Source organism: Haplochromis burtoni, unplaced genomic scaffold, assembly GCF_018398535.1.
Source record: "Haplochromis burtoni strain Fernald_Lab_line unplaced genomic scaffold, NCSU_Asbu1 Contig_59, whole genome shotgun sequence".
Lineage (NCBI taxonomy): Eukaryota > Metazoa > Chordata > Actinopteri > Cichliformes > Cichlidae > Haplochromis > Haplochromis burtoni.
In genome coordinates, this window is record NW_024582420.1 from 1923758 (window position 1) to 1944125 (window position 20368).

A 20368-nucleotide genomic window follows, 5' to 3' on the forward strand; every position below is an offset into this window, starting at 1 on the left:
TTTCTTTCTTTCTTTCTTTCTTTCTTTCTTTCTTTCTTTCTTTCTTTCTTTCTTTCTTTCTTTCTTTCTTTCTTTCTTTCTTTCTTTCTTTCAGATACCTCTACACACACTCACCACATTGCAGACACTTTGTAGCCTAATTTAATTAAGGACATTGTGTTTTCTCCATTACTCCATTACTGTGTGGTCTTCCTATTTCCTCTGAGCCTTAATAACAATACTAAAAAATGCCAAAAGAAGTCCTATCATTGCATTTGGAGTACATAATGGATTACATGCCTCCAGTAACACAATCTCCCTGATCTTTTTCTGTCTTTTTTTAATGCATCTGAGCCAACTGCTGAGAATTTCTTTAAATCTGGCAGATTTGCTCACTTGGACTCAGCGAACTGAACAGTGCTAAATGTTGAACTCAATAAATCTTACACTAATTCTTCCAAAACAAACTTATAGTAGGATAACATCATAAAGTGGTACATTTTAGATCCAAAGGGTCAACGGCCAAGCCTGGACAGACATGGATATAAACGTGACTGGCCAGTGTATTCTTGAACTTCTTGATGTATTGACAAAGAACAGAATTGTCTTTAGCAAACAAGTCAGCACTGTTTATACTGGTTGTCTCAAATAGCAATGTATGAAAAACACCTGCTTTGCAAGTACAAAAAAAAAAAGACTGAAAAGGTTTGGCTTGTTGGACAGGTTGTTAGGAGGAACGACATTTTACAACCAAATTTACTTTGGTTGTAAAATGTATTTAAACAACAAAGAACTACCAATAATTTATCTGTATTGATTTATCGCATCCATGTTTGACTTTACAGACCTTTTCAGATTCAGCTTTTGCTCATCCTCCAGTACTGTCATAATGCCGGATACGTTTTCCTGTTCAGACCAGCTGATACTACTCATCTACACACCAAGCCTCAAGACATGACTTTATTCTTCGAACAGTTAGTAAGGTGGGAAAACTTTACTACTTCAAGAAAGCCCAGGTTCCTCATTACTGTAAATTACTCATGTGCCCCTAATACAGCAGCTGTGTGATGGTGCCCCTGCAGCCTCTGTGCTCATAAACCAGTAAACGTTTCACAGTTTGTAATTCACCAAAAGCCTCCAGCAATGTTTTCAGGGCACGGCATTAGCTAAAGCAAAAATGCAACAGCGAAAATAAGCTAGATCTGACACTGTTGGAGTAGATTTTACTGTACCATCTGCCTCTTAATCTAATTAGCTAACAGCAACTATAGTAGTACATTTCTCTAATAGCCCTGCAGCGCCAGTGTGATTCGTCCCACATGCAAAGTCTTTCACTGTTTATTCCCAGTTCTTCCTTCTGAGGTATACCCACCTCTTTGCAGTTTTCAGAGTTGGAGAAGTGGATGAGGTCATCATTGTACATTTCCTGGGTGTTGATGATGTCACTGTACTCCTTCTGACTCAGGTCCTCGGGGTTAATGCCATTGGCTCTCAGGAACTCCTGGTAAGCTACGCTGAAAGCCTGGCCGATGGACTGAGCAATAAGCTGGGCCTGCAGACAGAAATGTCAGGCTGTAAACAAAAGCAAACCCAGCAGCATATAAATAACAACACAGGGAGCTAAGGGCATCAACCAGTAGTGGAATAAATATAAAGGTGTTTAAGTTTCTACTGACTTTCTCTGTCATAAGCGATATTTCGCCACTAAGAAAAAAGACACACTTTCCTGTTTCCTGCTCTCTCATTCAGGTGATATCGAGGTTAAGGAAGCCAACAGACAGCAATAATAAACCTTGTATACATTTGAATGATATAACCATACTTCCTCTGTTTAATTGAAATCTATACTTGCATATAAATCCCTCTTTGCAGACAGTAATGGCTCCAAGTCCCACCATGAACTAGTTATGTACAACAATAAAAAATAAAAAAGAAGAAGAAGAAAAGACAGGAATCACCACATACAGCCAGTGGAACCACAATAACACAAACTGTTTATAAGCTGATGGATGAGCGGCTGAATGGTTCCATTATAACTCTGGGCGGCCTTTAAAGCCTGGCAGCAAAATTAGATGAGGAGGCTGCAGATTGGAGCCCAGCCTTTATACTGACTGGCACAGAAAGTGAGTCGCTGGCTCCTCTGCGCAACATTGTTCATGTTGCCAGCTCCTGCTGAATCTGCTTCAACGAGGAAAGCAAATCAAAATCAAAAGTGCCCAGCCAATTTACATCATTTCACATCACTGGGCTGTCCTAAGTGATTACTGCAGGGTGCTCCAAAAAACGTTTCTAGAACTTCTTTATATTAGCGACAGCATTTGAGATAATTTAACAACACTCAATTCAGGGGAAAAAATGCAAGAAAACTGTGTGTCGGAGTCAAACTGTGGAAGTTAAAAAGCAGCGAGAAGTGGGAAGCTGAAATATTTTCTGACACTCACATAGCACTTGAAAGGCAGTCGCAAGTGTCATCTTCACTATCTTTAGATGTTAAAGGATCTGCCAAATGAGAACTCTTACATAATGACAAAAAAATAACATCTGTCATCTGTGTACCCACTCTCTGGAGACGATTCTCCCATAAACACATAGAGGCACAGTGGGTTTGTCATTCGGAAAACTCTTTAAGAGCTGCTTACATCCTCAGACTCAAAGACGTGGCATATCATTTTGTACTGCTTCTTTGCCTCGGGCGCTCCGGGTGTAGTTTCAATGCAGTCCTGTGAGGCTGTGCGTGGCATCCGGCGTCTTGCCATCAGGACAACAATGTTCCCAATGTCGGCAATGTAGGATATAGTGCGGAGTGCGTTGTCCATCATCGTTTCCTGTTGGGATGTCAACCAAAATCACATGTTTTAATTATGCTCTACATTCTGTTGTTCTGTTTCTGAGTTTATAAGCTAATATAGGCAAGGCTGTAATGATACATGTATGACAGCAATTTTTTTGTTTCTTTTTTGTCACTTTCTTGCTGCTGTTGGTTTAACACTACCTGCTCAGCATGAATGCCACTTTTGTTGTTGTACTGAGAGTTATCTACCTATCTATCTATCCTTTGCTATGGTTGTTATGACTGCATGCAGTAGCAGTATGAAAGCAGAAATGATTCTGAATTTGTGGACTTTTCCTTTTTAATATTAATATCTAAAAAGACTGTTTGAAAAAGGAGGAACGTTGCCTCTCGGTCTGAAAAGTGAACTTGCATTTTTTCCAAAGGTCAGCAGGGGGCTCCTCTAGTTGCAGAAAGTTAGGTGTCTCTGGTTTGTTTCGCCTTTTGCTAATGACATTGCTGCCTTTAACTAACATTGGACAGATTATAAGTGATCCACCAAATGTCTAAGTCACGGTTTGATCATGTGTGTCAAAGCGTAGCTTTATTTATAAGGTATATTTTTCCTTATGAGCTGAATTTAGGCTGCAGATATTTTTTTTAATGCTTTTATACTCCTCAGACTTAAAAATAAGGGCCTTTTCTGAAAACTTGGGACATGCTGGGATGTATACTACTTATATGCCCGTGAAATTGTTGACATCAACTACGCAACAATTAATTTTTTTTATCTTACAGAGCAGTTTGTCAGCACAGCAAAAAAAAAAAAAAGTTTGTGCTGAAACGAGAAAGCAGAGAAGAGGGCACAGTGAGTATACTGCTAGGACTTTGGATTTACGTGGTATTGTCAAAGACTTGCTGAGCGTAAAGCATTGTTACCACTATTATTGTTCCATGCTTATATACATTACAGTTGTCTTCATAATACTTTAGCAAAGTCAAACCTATTTCGGGCTTGTGGTAGACTAGTCGAAGACAGTTTGAGTTAGATAAATGAGTCTATAAATGTGACCGCCGACTGTGGCTGCTGTCCATGGTGCTGATCAAAACCTGGAATTACCTGATATTAGTGAGTATGGGTAAATATTAATTTGGTACTTACCCAGCCTGCCTGTATAGGAAAAGAATCCCCCCTTGGGGTCAATCACAGACTTGCTATGTCACACTCACAGTGTCAATATTTAATAGTCGATAATACTGTTTTCACTGCCATACTGACACAATGCCATCTATTCATCAAGCAATCTATTTTATTAACCACTCGTCTAATTCTGATCTGCAGAGGAGCTAGAGTCCATCCAGTCTCAACACAATGCCCACGCAATATGAAATGAATCCTCCCCAACTGCTGTTTTTAAAACTAGTGGCACTAAACAACACACCTAAAGAGAAAATACACAACCCATGTACAACGAATCCATGCAGAAACCCCACAAAAAGTGGAAAACGTCTTCGTATTTACACATTTTAACTGACAAAAAGCTTTACGGAAATGAGCTTTTTCCTACTAATGCATTTGAAAAGCAGTAACAGTTACTACTAATTATCCTGTTTCTGACAGCAGCTGGTTTCCTTTGATTATTATAATATTTGAAAATTAAAGAACCACTGAGCAGCATATTTGTTTCCTCTCATTATCAAAACTGCAGCATTCATTTTGGGGTGAGAAGTGAGATGAAAGTATCGCTGACAGAGAACAAACATGCCTACTTTTGATAGAATTCAAGCCTGCTGTATAATCTGATTATAGCTCAATGACAACCCAGCAAACACTGAGTAGATTTTCATCTAAGAGCAATGAATAGGTGCACGAAAAACTAAGCATTCGTATTAATTAAAAAAAGATTGTTAAGACAGCCTAATAATTGTCTTGGGTTATAATGTATGAGGAAAAGCTGGACTCTAGACATGAACCTGTGGATTTGTTGAGAGGAGCATGCATTTGTTCATTGACGTTTTAAGGTAAAATGCTAAATTTAATTTCAGTTACTTAATGTCATTAACTATGAGCTGACTTTTATTACATCAGCCTAATAAATGCTGTTGTTCCAGCCCACCTTTGGAGTTGTTCTTATTATGAATCAATGTCAGGAACCCCATGTAAGCTACATCGAGCTTTTATGTGTACAAAAAGGCTTTTATTTAAAATCTGGGACCAGTGGCAACCAGATGGAAAAATGAGAGGAAGATAGAGACCGCATTGCAGCACGTTATTTTCTGCCAGGCGGCTGCCCACACACACACACACACACACGCACGCACGCACGCACGCACGCACGCACAAACACACTCAATTCTGACACTGTTCAGATGGCCAGGCAGCAGCTAAGCCTGAAATACTGCCAATGAATCATCTATCGCATATACATTTAACTGTTACTGTGAGCACAAGGCTCTATTCATGATCTGTAGCACAGCAAATCTCTCGGAAGTGTAGCGCTTCCATCAAAGCACTACACCTCCTGTGAAGACTAGTGTGGCTGCTTCACAACACAGCTTGTTGTAAAGCTAAAAGGCAAGTTTCTGTAAGTGTGCAGAGACAGGGTTTCATGTAAAAACTTGAACGTGGAGAAATACGACAGATAAAATCAGACTTCCAGGTGAATTTTTGACTTTTTGTCCAGTTTCAGAGAGATTGATGATTTAAGAAAATTTAGTCTATATTATAACTTTAGGCATTTTTGAAGGTTGGAGGTGGAATAACTCTTCCTGATTTAATACACTTATCTACTAAATGTCAGTTATGGACAAAACACAACTAACAACTGGGCATGTTTGTGCGTGTAAACAAGACAGAGGGAGACAGGATGGGGGAAAGGAGCAGAACAAGAGGGACAGCTGAACATAATCACATTGTCAAGAAGGTGAGATGGCGGAGAAACAGCCAAAGAGGAAAAGGTCAGAAGAATCAAAACTGAGAAAGAAGGGCTATGATTGGAAAAGGATAAAGAGCTGCTTCACCATCTGTGAGGCTTTCAAGTGCAGAGGCCTCAGAGCTTAAATGTATGAGGATAAGAGCTTCTTCTTGATGGATGGTGAAAATGAAATTTTCTGTGTTCCACAGAAAAGAAAAATACTTTTGAAATATATACAGTCCTGCAAAAAATGTTTTTTGTACCCTCCACCAAAAAACTGGAGGGGTAGTGTGACATGACTTATTTGCTTTAGCTGTAGTAGCAATAATCTCAAGTATTTGTTTTCTGTATGACATTATCAGTTTCTCACATCAATGTGGAGGAATTTTGTCCCTTTCTTTTATAATTTTGTTTCTGTTGCGTGAGGTTTGTGGGTATTGTTCATGGAAAGCTCTCTTAAGGTCCCATCACAGCATTTCAATCAAGTTGAGGTCTGGACTTTGACAACTTGATTCTTCTTTTTTTTTTCCAAGCAATGCTGTTGTAGATTTGCTGCTGTGCTTGGGGTCATTGTCCTGTTGCACAACCCAGTTTAGGCCAAGCTGTAGCTGTTGGACAGACGGCCTCACATTTGACTCTAGAATACTTTATAATACACGGCAGTTGATGGTTGAAGGTTCAGGAGGTTGTTTGGCTGCAAAACAAGCTCGAATCATCACCCATTCACCACTGTGCCTGACCGTTGATATGACGTGCTTATGCTGACCTGCTATTATAGGTAATCACCAAATGCGGTGCTGTGCATTATGACCAAACGTCTCAGTTTTGGTGCTGTCTATTCACAGGACATTGTTCTAGAGGACTTGTGATTTGTTCAGATACAACTTTGCAACCCTACATTGTGCTGCCATGTTGTTTTTAGAGAGAAGTTGCTTTCTGCTAGCAACCCTTCCAAATAACCTATATTTGTTCAGTCTTTTTCTAATTTTACTGCTATGAACTTTAACATTTCACTTGCTATCTCAGGCCTTTACGGTCCTTAACATGTTACTTTTGTGTTTTTTGCAATTTCTCTGAGCATTCCAGGTCTGAACTTCATGTGAATTTGCTGGGACAAGTGTGTATGTACAGTGGGGCAAAAAAGTATTTAGTCAGCCACCGATTGTGCAAGTTCCCCCACTTAAAATGATGACAGAGGTCAGTAATTTGCACCAGAGGTACACTTCAACTGTGAGAGACAGAATGTGAAAAAAAAAAATCCATGAATCCACATGGTAGGATTTGTAAAGAATTTATTCGTAAATCAGGGTGGAAAATAAGTATTTGGTCACCTCAAACAAGGAAAATCTCTGGCTCTCACAGACCTGTAACGTCTTCTGTAAGAAGCTTTTCTGTCCCCCACTCGTTACCTGTATGAATGGCACCTGTTTGAACTCATCATCTGTATAAAAGACACCTGTCCACAGCCTCAAACAGTCAGACTCCAAACTCCGCCATGGCCAAGACCAAAGAGCTTTCGAAGGACACCAGGAAAAGTATTGTAGACCTGCACCAGACTGGGAAGAGTGAATCTACAATAGGCAAGCAGCTTGGTGTGAAAAAATCAACTGTGGGAGCAATCATCAGAAAATGGAAGACATACAAGACCACTGATAATCTCCCTCGATCTGGGGCTCCACGCAAGATCTCATCCCGTGGGGTCAAAATGATCATGAGAACGGTGAGCAAAGATCCCAGAACCACACGGGGGGACCTGGTGAATGACCTGCAGAGAGCTGGGACCAAAGTAACAAAGGTCACCATCAGTAACACACTACAACGGCAGGGAATCAAATCCCGCAGTGCCAGACGTGTTCCGCTGCTGAAGCCAGTGCATGTCCAGGCCCGTCTGAAGTTTGCCAGAGAGCACATGGATGATACAGCAGAGGATTGGGAGAATGTCATGTGGTCAGATGAAACCAAAGTAGAACTTTTTGGTATAAACTCAACTCGTCGTGTTTGGAGGAGAGAAGAATACTGAGTTGCATCCCAAGAACACCATACCTACTGTGAAGCATGGGGGTGGAAACATCATGCTATGGGGCTGTTTTTCTGCCAAGGGGACAGGACGACTGATCCGTGTTAAGGACAGAATGAATGGGGCCATGTATCGTGAGATTTTGAGCCAAAACCTCCTTCCATCAGTGAGAACTTTGAAGATGAAACGAGGCTGGGTCTTCCAACATGACAATGATCCAAAACACACCGCCCGGGCAACAAAGGAGTGGCTCCGTAAGAAGCATTTGAAAGTCCTGGAGTGGCCTAGCCAGTCTCCAGACCTCAACCCCATAGAAAATCTGTGGCGGGAGTTGAAAGTCCGTGTTGCTCGGCGACAGCCCCAAAACATCACTGCTCTCGAGAAGATCTGCATGGAGGAATGGGCCAAAATACCAGCTACTGTGTGTGCAAACCTGGTAAAGACCTATAGTAAACGTTTGACCTCTGTTATTGCCAACAAAGGTTATGTTACAAAGTATTGAGTTGTATTTTTGTTATTGACCAAATACTTATTTTCCACCCTGATTTACGAATAAATTCTTTACAAATCCTACCATGTGGATTCATGGATTTTTTTTTCACATTCTGTCTCTCACAGTTGAAGTGTACCTCTGGTGCAAATTACTGACCTCTGTCATCATTTTAGGTGGGGGAACTTGCACAATCGGTGGCTGACTAAATACTTTTTTGCCCCACTGTATGTATGTTTTCCATGTAATCTTTGTTAGTGTAGAATGATGGACTAAATTGTTTGAAAAGCCTTATAATCCACTCCTGGGAAGAATGTTTGGCTTTTTGTGTTACCATGCATCCCAATCTCAATGAGCAAGACTCACAAACTGCCAACACTTTAGCCTTTATAGAGGTGATCAAACTTACTGATGATCAATCGATCAAGCCCATTTGACTATTGGGACCTGGCTATGGAGGGAATAACACCGTACTCAGTTTTTCACAGGACTGCATTGTGTCTTATGAAGGCTTTATTTTGCTTTGTGGAGCTGGTGTGTTGGCACGTGTTAGCTCTACAGAAGCATATATAGCAACAGTTTGCTAGCACACTACCTAGCTAACACTGATTGAATTACTTGCTACATGGTCATTTGTTGTATCACTGATTTTGCGATTTTTACACTTAATTTTTACATTTATTTTTAGTTAACCTTTGAATCCTTGTACTATGTAGCCACACTGAAGTCAAAAAAGGTGAGCTTGGTAATGTTAATTCTTTTATTGAGTGCTAAACAACAAACCTGAGATCTCTTCCTAGTCACTGTAGTTTTGTTGTGTTTAGGATGCTCTGTTTATGTGCTTCTTGCCTTTTCTGTACAGCTAATACTATTCATCATTGTGCCATTAACTTTGCTGTGTGCATCCATTAAGTCTGGGGTCCGAACTTCTAAAGGACCACTTTGTTGTGACATTAAAGTAAAGGCAGTGCTGCACAGATGATCCTGCACCATTTTTTTTTCTTTTGGCTTTGCAGAATCTATTTTTAGCCACGGTCAAAAAGAATTCACAGAGTGACGTCATGAGATTAAACAAACAACAATCAGAGCTGGGGCAGCTGTAGGATGCAGCTGGTGTCAGCAGTTAAGCTGTTGTTTTGACAATTATGACATAACATCATTCCCCTGAGGCGTTGACTCATAGTTTCTGGGAAAACAGCTTTTGTTCTCACAGGTGAAAAATCATACTTTTAACAGAAACATGGAGCACTTACCTGTGAGTCTGCGTTGAGGACTTTGATCCTCTGGGTGGAGATAAACAGATCAACCTCGGTAAGGGTTTGGGCGTCTCCATCTGCGCTCTGAAGCAACATACAGACAGAAGAGTTTGTTAAATCACCTGCGTCTGGCTGTTTAAGATGTTTGTGCCAAGCCTGACTGTTCATTGTGCACACAGCTGTCTGAATAGTGTCTGTTTTAAATGTGGGAATGCCTTTTTTTAATTGCCAAAACTCATGCATTCAAAGCTTAGTGCCCAGTTAGAAAAGTCCTTGTTACATGGACATGTTACTGAGTCTAGAGGTGAGGTGGCAAAGGAAGAAAAAGAAAGTGTTTGGCAGTAGCGTTAGTTTGCATCAATAGTCCTGGCACGAGGATGGGCGAGCTGGCATGGAAACAAGAAACAGCTTAACACTAAACCCCTACCAGCTGGCTGTTACACCACTGAGAGTAATGCAGCCTCAGCACACAACAAGCTTGTGCACATTTCCCTCTAATCACTCGGTGCAGAAATCTAATAAAACTATGCTTGTTTTAGTTGAATTAAAACTGTCTTATGTACTTAAATAAGGCAATCTCATAGACAAATAAAACACGTGGTTAACATTTGTTTCAAGCAATAAACGGTAAACCTTTTTTGGTGGGGGGTGGGGGGGAGACTGTGACCTGTCATTAGTTCATCAGTTTCTGTCCATATCCAGTATCAGAAAATACAATGAATAGTAATTAATTTTCTTTAGGGTACAAACTAGTTTTTGCAAACATAAGTTGTGGCTGGCATGTGATTTACATTTGCCTGCATTTGGCCTTGAGGTAGAAGATTTTTCTGTTCAATATGTCACGCTTTGTTTCCTTGTCCGGTCTTGGTATGTGTGAGGAAGCTACAACCGCTGCCTCGCTGACCTTTTTCTAGAAATCTTGCAAACCCTTTAAGCTTCAGAGTTTTTGGTTAGAAAGAAGAAATGACAACTCTTACACATGATTAAAGCCAGTTATATCACTTTAATGACTAAAATGATTATAGATTTTTGAACCTATGGTAGAAAAATACATAAATATTTTTAATCTGTGGAACTTCTTATGCTTTTCCTCATTTTTTCTTATATTTATACTGTAACAGTGTCAGACTAAATCTGACAGACAAAATCTTCAGGCTTCAGATTGATCTAAACGCTTCAGACACTATTGGTTACTATTGGTCTGTACTGTGTCTTGGAGACACACATAATATGGTCGGTTCGGACACAAAGCTTGGGTTGTAAGCACAGCGGCCCGACCCACCTGCTGTTCTGTTTGAGAAGGACAGCCAATCAGCATTAAGTCTTAATGGGATAGAAGCTTCAGACACAGAATCCCCTTATTATAAATTCATGATAATAATTCATGTCAGTAACACGTTACGCTACTTTGTTTCAGTGGTTGTTTAGTCTAATATAAAAGCAACTCTGTTTCCATATAAGGAAAATAAATATTCTAGGTAAACAAAGCACTCTTTAGCCCCTACAATAGTAAATGTTAATGTTGTCTATAGGCAATGCTTATCTTGTATATACGGGAATGTGATTTAATCACTAAAGTGATCTCTTTTGCATTTTTCTAATGTAACATAATATTCACTCGGTTCAATTTATCCTAATTATTTTACGTAAGAAATTGGCAAAAGGGTCACTGAATGAGTCACAGTATGAGACGTGCAAAACATACAAAAACACATTAAATATACCCCTGATGTATCAGTACAATAGAAAATTAACTCTAACTCTACGGTATGTTTTGGAGAATAACAATATGTACGAATAACAATATGACTGGAAATAAAAGAAAAAAAATAGTCTCTAATGTGTGTGCGTGGGATGTATTTGCATCACATTTATTTCAGTTATTTCTTTGTTCTTTCCATATACAGTGCTTGACAATTTTTTTAGCCCACCACCCAGTCTAAGTGACAGTACTGGTTATAACCCAAAGGATTTTAATGCTTCTGTAATGGTTAATCCTGCATATTTCTAATACTAAAAAACAAAAGACTGAAAAACACAGTGAAGCACATCATTTAATTTTGATTAAAATCCTAAATTACAGTTATTTACTTGCATTCCTGAACAAAAACATTAGTTTGACTGTTATGCTTGAATAATTTATGGCATCTCAGAGAAGTGGGCCGGCTCAAATTTGGGTATATAAAATGACTCACTTTGGTATTTGCCTAATAAATAACAATATAATTGTTAGTTTTAAAGAGTTCTACAATATTTCTGGAGATACAGATTTCTTTTTCCGCAGACAGAAGGACAGAGATAAACCTGACACAGATTTGCTGAACTCAGTGCATGAACATTCAAGTGTTTGAGACACAAATGGAAAAGGATACACAGACAGGCAAATATGAAGTCAAAAAATAAAAGGTGAGAGTGGAAGTAAAGTGGCCAAAGGGTCTTTCTTTTTGTTCCGTTTATTACACACCGCCTTTTTCTTGATTTTGGCAGCCTTCTGTACCCTCTGGCAGGCAGGCAGGCAGGTAGGCAGGCAGGCAGGCAGGCAGGCAGGCAGGCGTTGGGACGGGACGGGACAAGGTCAGCAGATACAGGAGCACAAAAAACAGGAGGAAGAGGAGGAGGAAATAAAGAAGGTAAATAAAAGAAGGTAAGACAGTAAAGCCCCAAACCAAAAGGCAGGTGTGCTGTCGCTGCTCTCACAAACAGGAAGAGTGACAGAAAGAAAGAGAGCGAGAGAGGAGGAGTGTGTTTGTTGAGAAAGCGTTTCGCACAGCCATATTGGTTATCACAACAGCAATTAAAGATGGTAATAATTGCTTCTTTAAAAAAACAAACAAAAAGCGTGTAGACATGGACTGACACTGTTCCTGAATTCTTCACAAAGCTTTTTAAGCTACTGTGCTGAACAAAGCATTTAATCAACACACAGACAAACTCTGTCATTCAGATCAAACGCACGGGCGCTGCTCTTACCGACTTTCACGTTTACGACACAGTCTAAATGCTGCTAGCAGAAAAGACATGCTGGAAAAAACAATCAACAACACACACAGAGAACGGGGGTGATAAGCCCTGTGCAAGGATTTCAACTCTCTGCTTTGGGTTTGTTTGGTTTTTGGGTTCTTTTTTTTTTCAAGGTCAAGTCACTGTGTTTGGAATTAAAGAGCTTAGCTAATATGGAGACAGTTTTACTGAGCTAATGGGTGTGATTAGTTCATCAGTAACACTGTTCATGTAGTGGGCTCTAACAGTTGACCTTAGATAACTAATCTTTAGGAGGACTCTTAGCTCTCGGTTATCTTTCAATTTATCCCCTCCGTATAAGGTTCAAGCTGAGCTGCTGGCCTTCCTTCCATCTACCATCGACCAGAGGAAATTATCTTGACATTACATTTTCGAGTGCAGGACTGGATGTTTGCCTGAGCCACTGCTGCAAAGCTGTAACCACCAACACAGTATTAATAACAGCCCAGAGGGAAGCGTCTTTTTCCAGCTTTCAATCTGTAAAGTTTCCTCTTCTGTGATCGGCTCTCAGGAAGACAAACATCTGAGGCTTTGAGCAACACCTACTGCTCTGCTGACGAGGAGAAGGGGGGGGGGGGGGTGTTGAAACTTCATAAATATTACATCAAACAGCGAGTTCACATCATGGCACGAAGCTCTGCATAAACAGCCTACACAGCTCTGCTACAATTTACCTGCCATACTTCTTTTTGCTCAGTTCAGCACCACAGGGTGCGAACCTGTGCTTTACTATACTACACAGATGCTTCCTTGGGTTGATGTGAGGCAAAAATACAAGTGTGGCAGAAATATACTCTAGTCAACTTGTTTTTATTTAAATAGCACATATTTATAAAGAACAGGAGAGGACACGAGGTTCTTTCTATGTGTGGTTTGCGTTAAGCCGACAGTCTCCATTTCAGTGTTTAAGGTCGGTTGCTATAGTGCTATTCATTCGGTTCACAAGGGATAAATGAATTATATAATGAAGGGCCAATCGAGGGAAATCACTGAGAGAAAACGGCTGATTTGCTGCAGTCGGTTGGAGAAGATTTTGTGCAGGCAGAGAGCGAGTGATAAAAGTGCACATGGACAGTCATGCCAGCGACACAGTTCTGTAAATTGCACTTCATGGTTGCGATGATGACATTGTGGGCAATGTTTACAGCAGCTCTGCCTGTCCAACCAAGGTCTCAGTTCCTAGGCTGTAAACAACCTTCATTCTTTAGTGAAATCTGCTGATTGAATGACACATTTAATTAACACACTGTAAGAGACCTTTGTGTCAGTCATGTCTTCACTTCTTGAAAAGTGGTTTAGGGATGCTGGGTAAGGATGCAGAGGGTAGGACTCCCTTGCAGTACCTGCTCTATTCACACGCAGGCTTTGTAGTGTAGAGCTGGCAGAATGAAGTCTGTTTAATGTTGAGTCTGACTGATCTGGACACATGCTGGTCTATCACATACTGCCTCTCCAGGTGATGCCTCGAAAAATTCAGGCCTTCGGGGCATGTGTGAAACCCACTGTAACTCTTTCAGAAAGACTGGCCGACAACACTGAAGATTCAACTTTTTTTTAATAGATATTATATTAAAAATAACTAAAGGAAATCAACTAAACATTCATTCGGTAGCTTTTCCAAAATTTGTACAGTCATAAACAAATGTACACCCATTAACTTTTGTATTGACGTTTTCACACTACATTTTTTTCATATTAACACTTACACATTTCTAGCAATGCTCAGGAACATTTTGATAAGTATTAATATTTTTGCACTGCTAACTCTCAACCCTAAGCTAATCTGAAGAACACGACAATAAGGATAGGGCTGAGGGCTATGCGACATAATTAGTGCTCTGTCTTAACCCTTTATAGGGCAAGGAAGCTTAAATGCTAACTAAATGTTATCTTAAACTGACATCAAAACTGGCTTTCTCATGCCTCACTGTGAAGTTGTAAAACTACATGGATAAAACAGAGAATGAGGAGGAGCTTCTTCCCCCGGGCTATTCGGGCCCTGAACCCGGTGTAGGACTGGACTCTCACACATCACATCACTGCATGCACTGTGTTTATTTGCACATTCTGTTTACTGTAAAGTTCTAAGTTAAAATCTGTAAATATTGTAGTATCTGTAAATCTGTAGATCTTATTGTCAATTCTTACTGTCATTTAATGGTCGGATATCGAACAGCGTTATAAGCATTTCACCACATGTCGTACTGTGTACAGTTATGTGTGTGACAAATAAAATTTGAATTTCTCCTAACAAAGATCCGACAATGTGACAAATAGGGATGTTATTGCATCTGATCAATCAGCAGTGCTCTTCCTGAAATCCATTTTTAGACATACACCAGTCTAGTGAACCATACTTGTGTTAACTCTAAAACGAATCCTTATCATAAATGACAATAGTAGTCAATAATATATTGGATGTTACCACAGGAAATTTAACTTATAGGCATTTTCAAGCTATAAATGGTAACATAAGTGATTTTGTTCGTTTATGACCTTATAGTAGTTTTTAATATACTTCCAGATTGCATATATTTGTTTATTTTTACTGTGAATGTTATTTACTGTTAAATCAATTTAGTAATTCAGTGATGTGGATTATTTTGTTTTGATTCAGCGACATATAAAAAGACTAAGGGCTACTAACAGTAGTTATAATGTTATTTTTTGGCTCAATACTGACTCAGAAATATACTCTCTCTTCTCCCATGCACATGTCTATTTATGAAAGCCTGCCCATTAAGTACCATGACATAGGATAGCACAGCATCCATATGAGTCTGTACACATGCTCAGCTCAGTGAATGAGCTGAAATGAACCTAAATATTTGAAGAAAAGTATAAATGTTTAGCCATATTGTCTTTTTAGATATCAATGCCACCTCACAGCAGCTTCACCGAGTACCATGAAGCAGCAGGCTGTGACTACACTTTGATATGTGTGTTATATTTGTGAAACATGTCAGCGCAGTCAAGATACATACGTTTTCCTTTGAGTTTATGTGTGTTTTCCCTATATTTTCATATACAGACCTTATGGAAACTCTAATTATGTAGGATTGTCCCTTAATAATTACATGAACAAAATTATCTGTTTGTTTATTTCACACAAGCATAAGAAACCTGCAAAATGTGGCTAAAACGGAGACAATACAACCAATATGAGAAGCTTAAACAGACTTTGGTCACACGTCGATTAAAAAGTCTTATTTCAGCATGTAACTTTCTAAAAGTAGACCACTACAGAGGCGGTCATTCAATATTTAGAATAACATCAAAGCTTGTATTCACACGAGAGGGAGATAAAAGAGGCCGGTGCTCGGTTAGCAACTACGCACCAGAACGTTAGCACTAATGTCATCTTGTCACGACACGAGATGACATCAGTCACCTGGCAGAGGGACTGCGAGCCCAAAACAGATAAATGTGACCAGTACCATAAGTCTGACAGTCTAGTTTGTCATAAGAGATGTTTTATCACAAGAGCTCTGGACAGTGATGAAAAGCTTCTCCAAACTAACATCAAATGAGCCTCTTTGAGCTGCACTAGCACCATCCACAGCACTTTTCTGAAACATCATTTTTGTAATGATATTAGTGAACAGCAGGGAGGCTCACATGCCAGAAGCCCCATTATCCAGTCGGCTGTGACGAACACACGTGCCCTGAAGTCTAATCTGGCCAAGTTTTTCAGCTGCCCTAAAAGACCACTGATGCTTAATACATGACTATACTGCTTAGAAAAAATAATTAATATCCATGTACTGTATATTTCATTTGGAAGTTTGTGGGTATGAGTTAAGAAATAATGTCATAGCTGTTATAAATGACTAAATATAACAGAATATTCTGCAGTACCAGGAGTTTGTTTGTGTTTTCCCATTCTATGCATGTACAGTAATGTGAAAAAGGACACTGTATCAGGAATACACTCTCTGTATTAGTCATGTAATGCCACTGAGTGTTCCTGTAAGGCTTCTATGTCCTTTTATATGTCTTTAGGTACATTTGAATGTTTCTGGTGCTGCTTAAACAACAACAGAATGATGGCACATCTGTTAGAAATTAGAGAACCGTCACTGAATAAAAAGCTCCGTCCGAAGGGAACGGCCTCTCAGCAGCTTCCTACTGGAGGAACTGTTTATTCAACTAATACATATTTCCAGATACTTAGGATCACCGGCAGTACTTCCTGGTGACTTGGGACTACCGCAACCTCACTGCTGCTACTAGTGCTACTTCTCATCATCAATATTTGTTGAAGTTACAAATGATGTGGCTGACTACCCAACAGGGCAGCTGTAAATTACAACCCATGACCGACCCAGCTGGCTCTGATATTCACAGTTCTTCAGACTCAATTAGGGACTACAAAGCATTATGGAACCAGAGGAAAAACACTTTGCAACCAAAATTAGTCTTTAATGTTGTTAGGGCTGTCACGATGTGAGATTTTCCCTACATAATTATGTTAGCCATAGGAAATATTGCAAAAAATAAAGAAAAAAAGAAATGAAAATGGTCCCTGTGGTTTCTGTGAGAACTTATTTGCTCTTTGTTATTTCCTTCCTCTGCCTTCTGTTACAATGATTCGTGTCTTTTTTTACTTTCTATTTAACTTTGACAGCTGCATTTTTACTCCTTTGTGATCGTCCGCATTATCCCCAGAGTTTTCCACGTACGTCTCATCATTCAATCAATTCTCCGTGTATATATAGCCCTCTTAAGCCTTGCTATCGGTTCACTCTGTCTCCCTCTGTGTCCTCTCCTCAGCATACCTTAGCACACTTAGCTCTATTTATTGCTGTGCTTGGTGGATCTGACACAGAGGCTATGTGAACCATGTGGGTGCAGAGTGGAGGTGAGTTGCAATCTTTTTAAAAAAAAAGGAGAAAAAAAAGGATAAAGCCATTAGTAATCTAACAGAAGCAACAAACTGTGTAAATGTCTTCGGAACATCTGAAAAGATTATTCTGTTGTCTCTAATAAGGCAAATAACAAGCCTAAACCAGCCTGACCAAATGTCACTGACATGTGCAGTGCTCAGTTTGCACAGCTAGAACAGAGCAGCAAACTCTTGTAACTCAATCGGGCCAGCTGGAAAGTGCAGAGCACAAGGCGCAGGGCACAGTTGCACATTTTAAGAGGCTAGTATTAAGAAAGCAAGGAAAAGCAGTAACAAGGGCAGACAACAAATTGGTAATTAAATTAAGAATTTAAGTCCAGCCTGCTCATCTCCAACTGCTTCACTTAACAACCCAACAACAGCCTGACTCCACCTGTGTAGGTGAGCACAGATTAAACTGGAGAGTTGCAATAAACTTGACTCTTGAGCTGAATCATGGCTGTGCTGCCACTGGGTTGTTATCACCATGTTGTCATATCCGTGTTTCTGACATGATATTGCTGTTTCATATTATTTACTATCACCAGTATATTGTGACACCTATATTGTGAAAGCACAAGGAAGTGTGATTGTCTGTATGACTCAGAAATGCAGCGGTAACTGTGTCTTCGTATGTGAATCGGTGCACGAGTGGGTGTTTTTGAGTACCTTGACCCTGCTGACGGCCTCCTGGGCCTGCATCATTCGGATGTTCTTGGAGGGGTTCCTCTCAGACAGCAGCTGAGTGGAGCCCAGGTAGTTAGCAGCAAAGATAATCCCATCAATCAGGTCTTCTGGCTCACAGGGTCCTGGGACTGAGCCAGGGAGAGGCAGAGAGGATGGTGATTAAGAGGGAGACAAAGGGAAAGACAAAGCATGTTTAGACTGAAAGGGTGGAGCGTGCAGCGGAGAAGGTATTTTAATTACTGTAGTCAGTGTGCTGCGTGAAGAAAAAGAAGCCAAACACTGGAGATATAGTGATAAACGGCTGGATAGGCCTCAGCAGTGAAATGGCCACCGGCTGTGAGCTAATGGAGGTGCAGTGCTAACAGGAGCTGTGATTAATCTGCATCTGTGATATCCTGTGATATCTAGATGTGGACTCTCAGACACCCACTTTGGAGCACAATGTGCCACCATGATCTGATGGCAACTAAAGCCTTTTAAAACATACTGTTAGCCCTAGATCATGCCCAAAGGCAGGGAAGTACTGTAACTTATTGTGATTACTTGGTTTTTATTCCAAAATTTGAATTTCACCACCAAACAGATGTGCAGATGAACTTACCATCGACAAAGCTGGGGAAGGATGCGACCTTCTTTGTAGGCTGGAAGACAGAAACAGGTAATAGCAGATAAATGTTATGAATAGACTTACAGTGAATTACATACTGTACTTCTCTGCTGTTTCAAAATAAACGTGCTAAACTTCAAATTCTTTAAATAAACTTGACTTCAAATATGCCATCATGAAAGACACACTAGCAAAACAAGGCTTTCACAATAGTTGAAAGACCAGTGACGCCAAATTTACAGAATTATTCCTTTCATAGACAAAAACTATGATTAAATGTATTTACACAATCATCAACAAACAAAAACGAGATGAAAATGTCCTGCAGAGACGAGATCCAATCAGAACTAATTAAGTTGTGCAGAAAGGCGGGACGAGTTGGGAAGTGATCCAATCAGAAGTAAGATCCTTGTGCGGTAAGGTTAAATGTGAACATTTGATCTGCCGCTGGGGAACAGTACAACGAGTTCCTCTTCTCCAAACATACAGACACCCTTTGCGTTTGATGTCAAGGAAAATAATATGATTAGTAAACCATGTGGAGCAACTCTCACCAGTAATAGCATGGCAAACTGAAGTTTTAGTCTATTATAATTATGACATTTAGTCAAATAAAACTAGACTGAAAGTAAAAGAACTTAGATGCCTAAATTATGACTACAGCTGCACGACATTTTAGTCACAAGACTATGACTAAAGCTAAATCAGAATTTGCTGTCAAAATGAACACTGACACAGATAAAAGCATTTAAACCTTGCAGCTCCAGAATCTCCACGTGCCTGACTTGCTAAAAAGCACTATGGAAGCCGGAAAAGCCCGACTGCAAAGAGATATCGTATCCACGAGGGATGAGGAAGCTTTAGATGGCCACAGGGAGATTCATGAGATTCAAACACTGATCCTGGTGATACTACTGAGCCTTCCCTCCATATTCAGAGATTCTGCTCCCCTCAAGGACAAGGAAGTAAGGGTGGAGGGAGGGCGTTGGGAGGGTGGAACGGGGGCATCCTCCCACCGCAGACGTCTCGATGAGAAATGGCTCTCATAAAACCACAAGCAGAATGCTAGTCAATTATCAGGATGCTATCATGCCGAAAGCAGAGGACATGAGCTGAGGTTGTAATTACACAATTACTCATTTACTTAAATGGTCACACACACACACATGCACGCACAAACATAACCATATGGATGCACGCACACATAAACAACAATATATCCTGTGCAAACAACCTCGGGGTAGATAAATGACAAAGAAGGAAACGCTGCGACAGGATATCCAGAGAACGTCTTACCTCTGGTACGTTGTTGTTCTCCAGGGGGACGTTGAGGTCGGACCGCTGCTGTTTTCTGGGTTGCTCTGCGCCATTGCTCACCTGGCATGCCAACACAGAAGAACAGGTGCAAGGAAATTACAATGTGCAGGAAACGGAGGTTTTTAATGTGTAGCCAGCACTGTAACCAACAAGGTGAGTCAAAATGCTGTATCCAAGTCTCTTTTTGTGTACTTGTTTGAAGTTTTAAACCACAAATACTACTGAAATTAAGCCCCAACGCCCCCTGATGCGGGGGCAAAAGGCAGGAGATCAGTTAGGCTTGGGGCTTAAGAGGTTACGAAAACAAGCAGTATCGGTTCAAACCACTGGAATATAGTTCAGTTTGGTCTTTTAACAGTCTGCTCTTTTGTCAATTACACAATACATCCAATAGATGCCACACAGATGCATATTTTAAATGTAT

The 20368-nt window shown here is 40.2% G+C and overlaps 1 protein-coding gene across 4 annotated transcripts in view; it reads right to left on the bottom strand.

Moving 5' to 3' along the window:
• Positions 1-20368, bottom strand: part of apba2b (amyloid beta (A4) precursor protein-binding, family A, member 2b) — a 75657-nt gene that overhangs the window by 6357 nt on the left and 48932 nt on the right. For 3 of the 4 annotated variants that reach the window (XM_042221021.1, XM_005931419.3, XM_042221022.1), the window contains 7 exons: positions 19924-20004; positions 18622-18661; positions 18003-18148; positions 11892-11927; positions 9425-9511; positions 2619-2804; positions 1352-1531 (listed from right to left, as the gene is read on the bottom strand). In XM_042221021.1, coding sequence (XP_042076955.1) covers positions 1352-1531; positions 2619-2804; positions 9425-9511; positions 11892-11927; positions 18003-18148; positions 18622-18661; positions 19924-20004 — 756 coding nt within the window. The remainder of the gene's footprint in view (positions 1-1351; positions 1532-2618; positions 2805-9424; positions 9512-11891; positions 11928-18002; positions 18149-18621; positions 18662-19923; positions 20005-20368) is intronic. The other variant, XM_005931421.3, reaches the window with a different exon arrangement.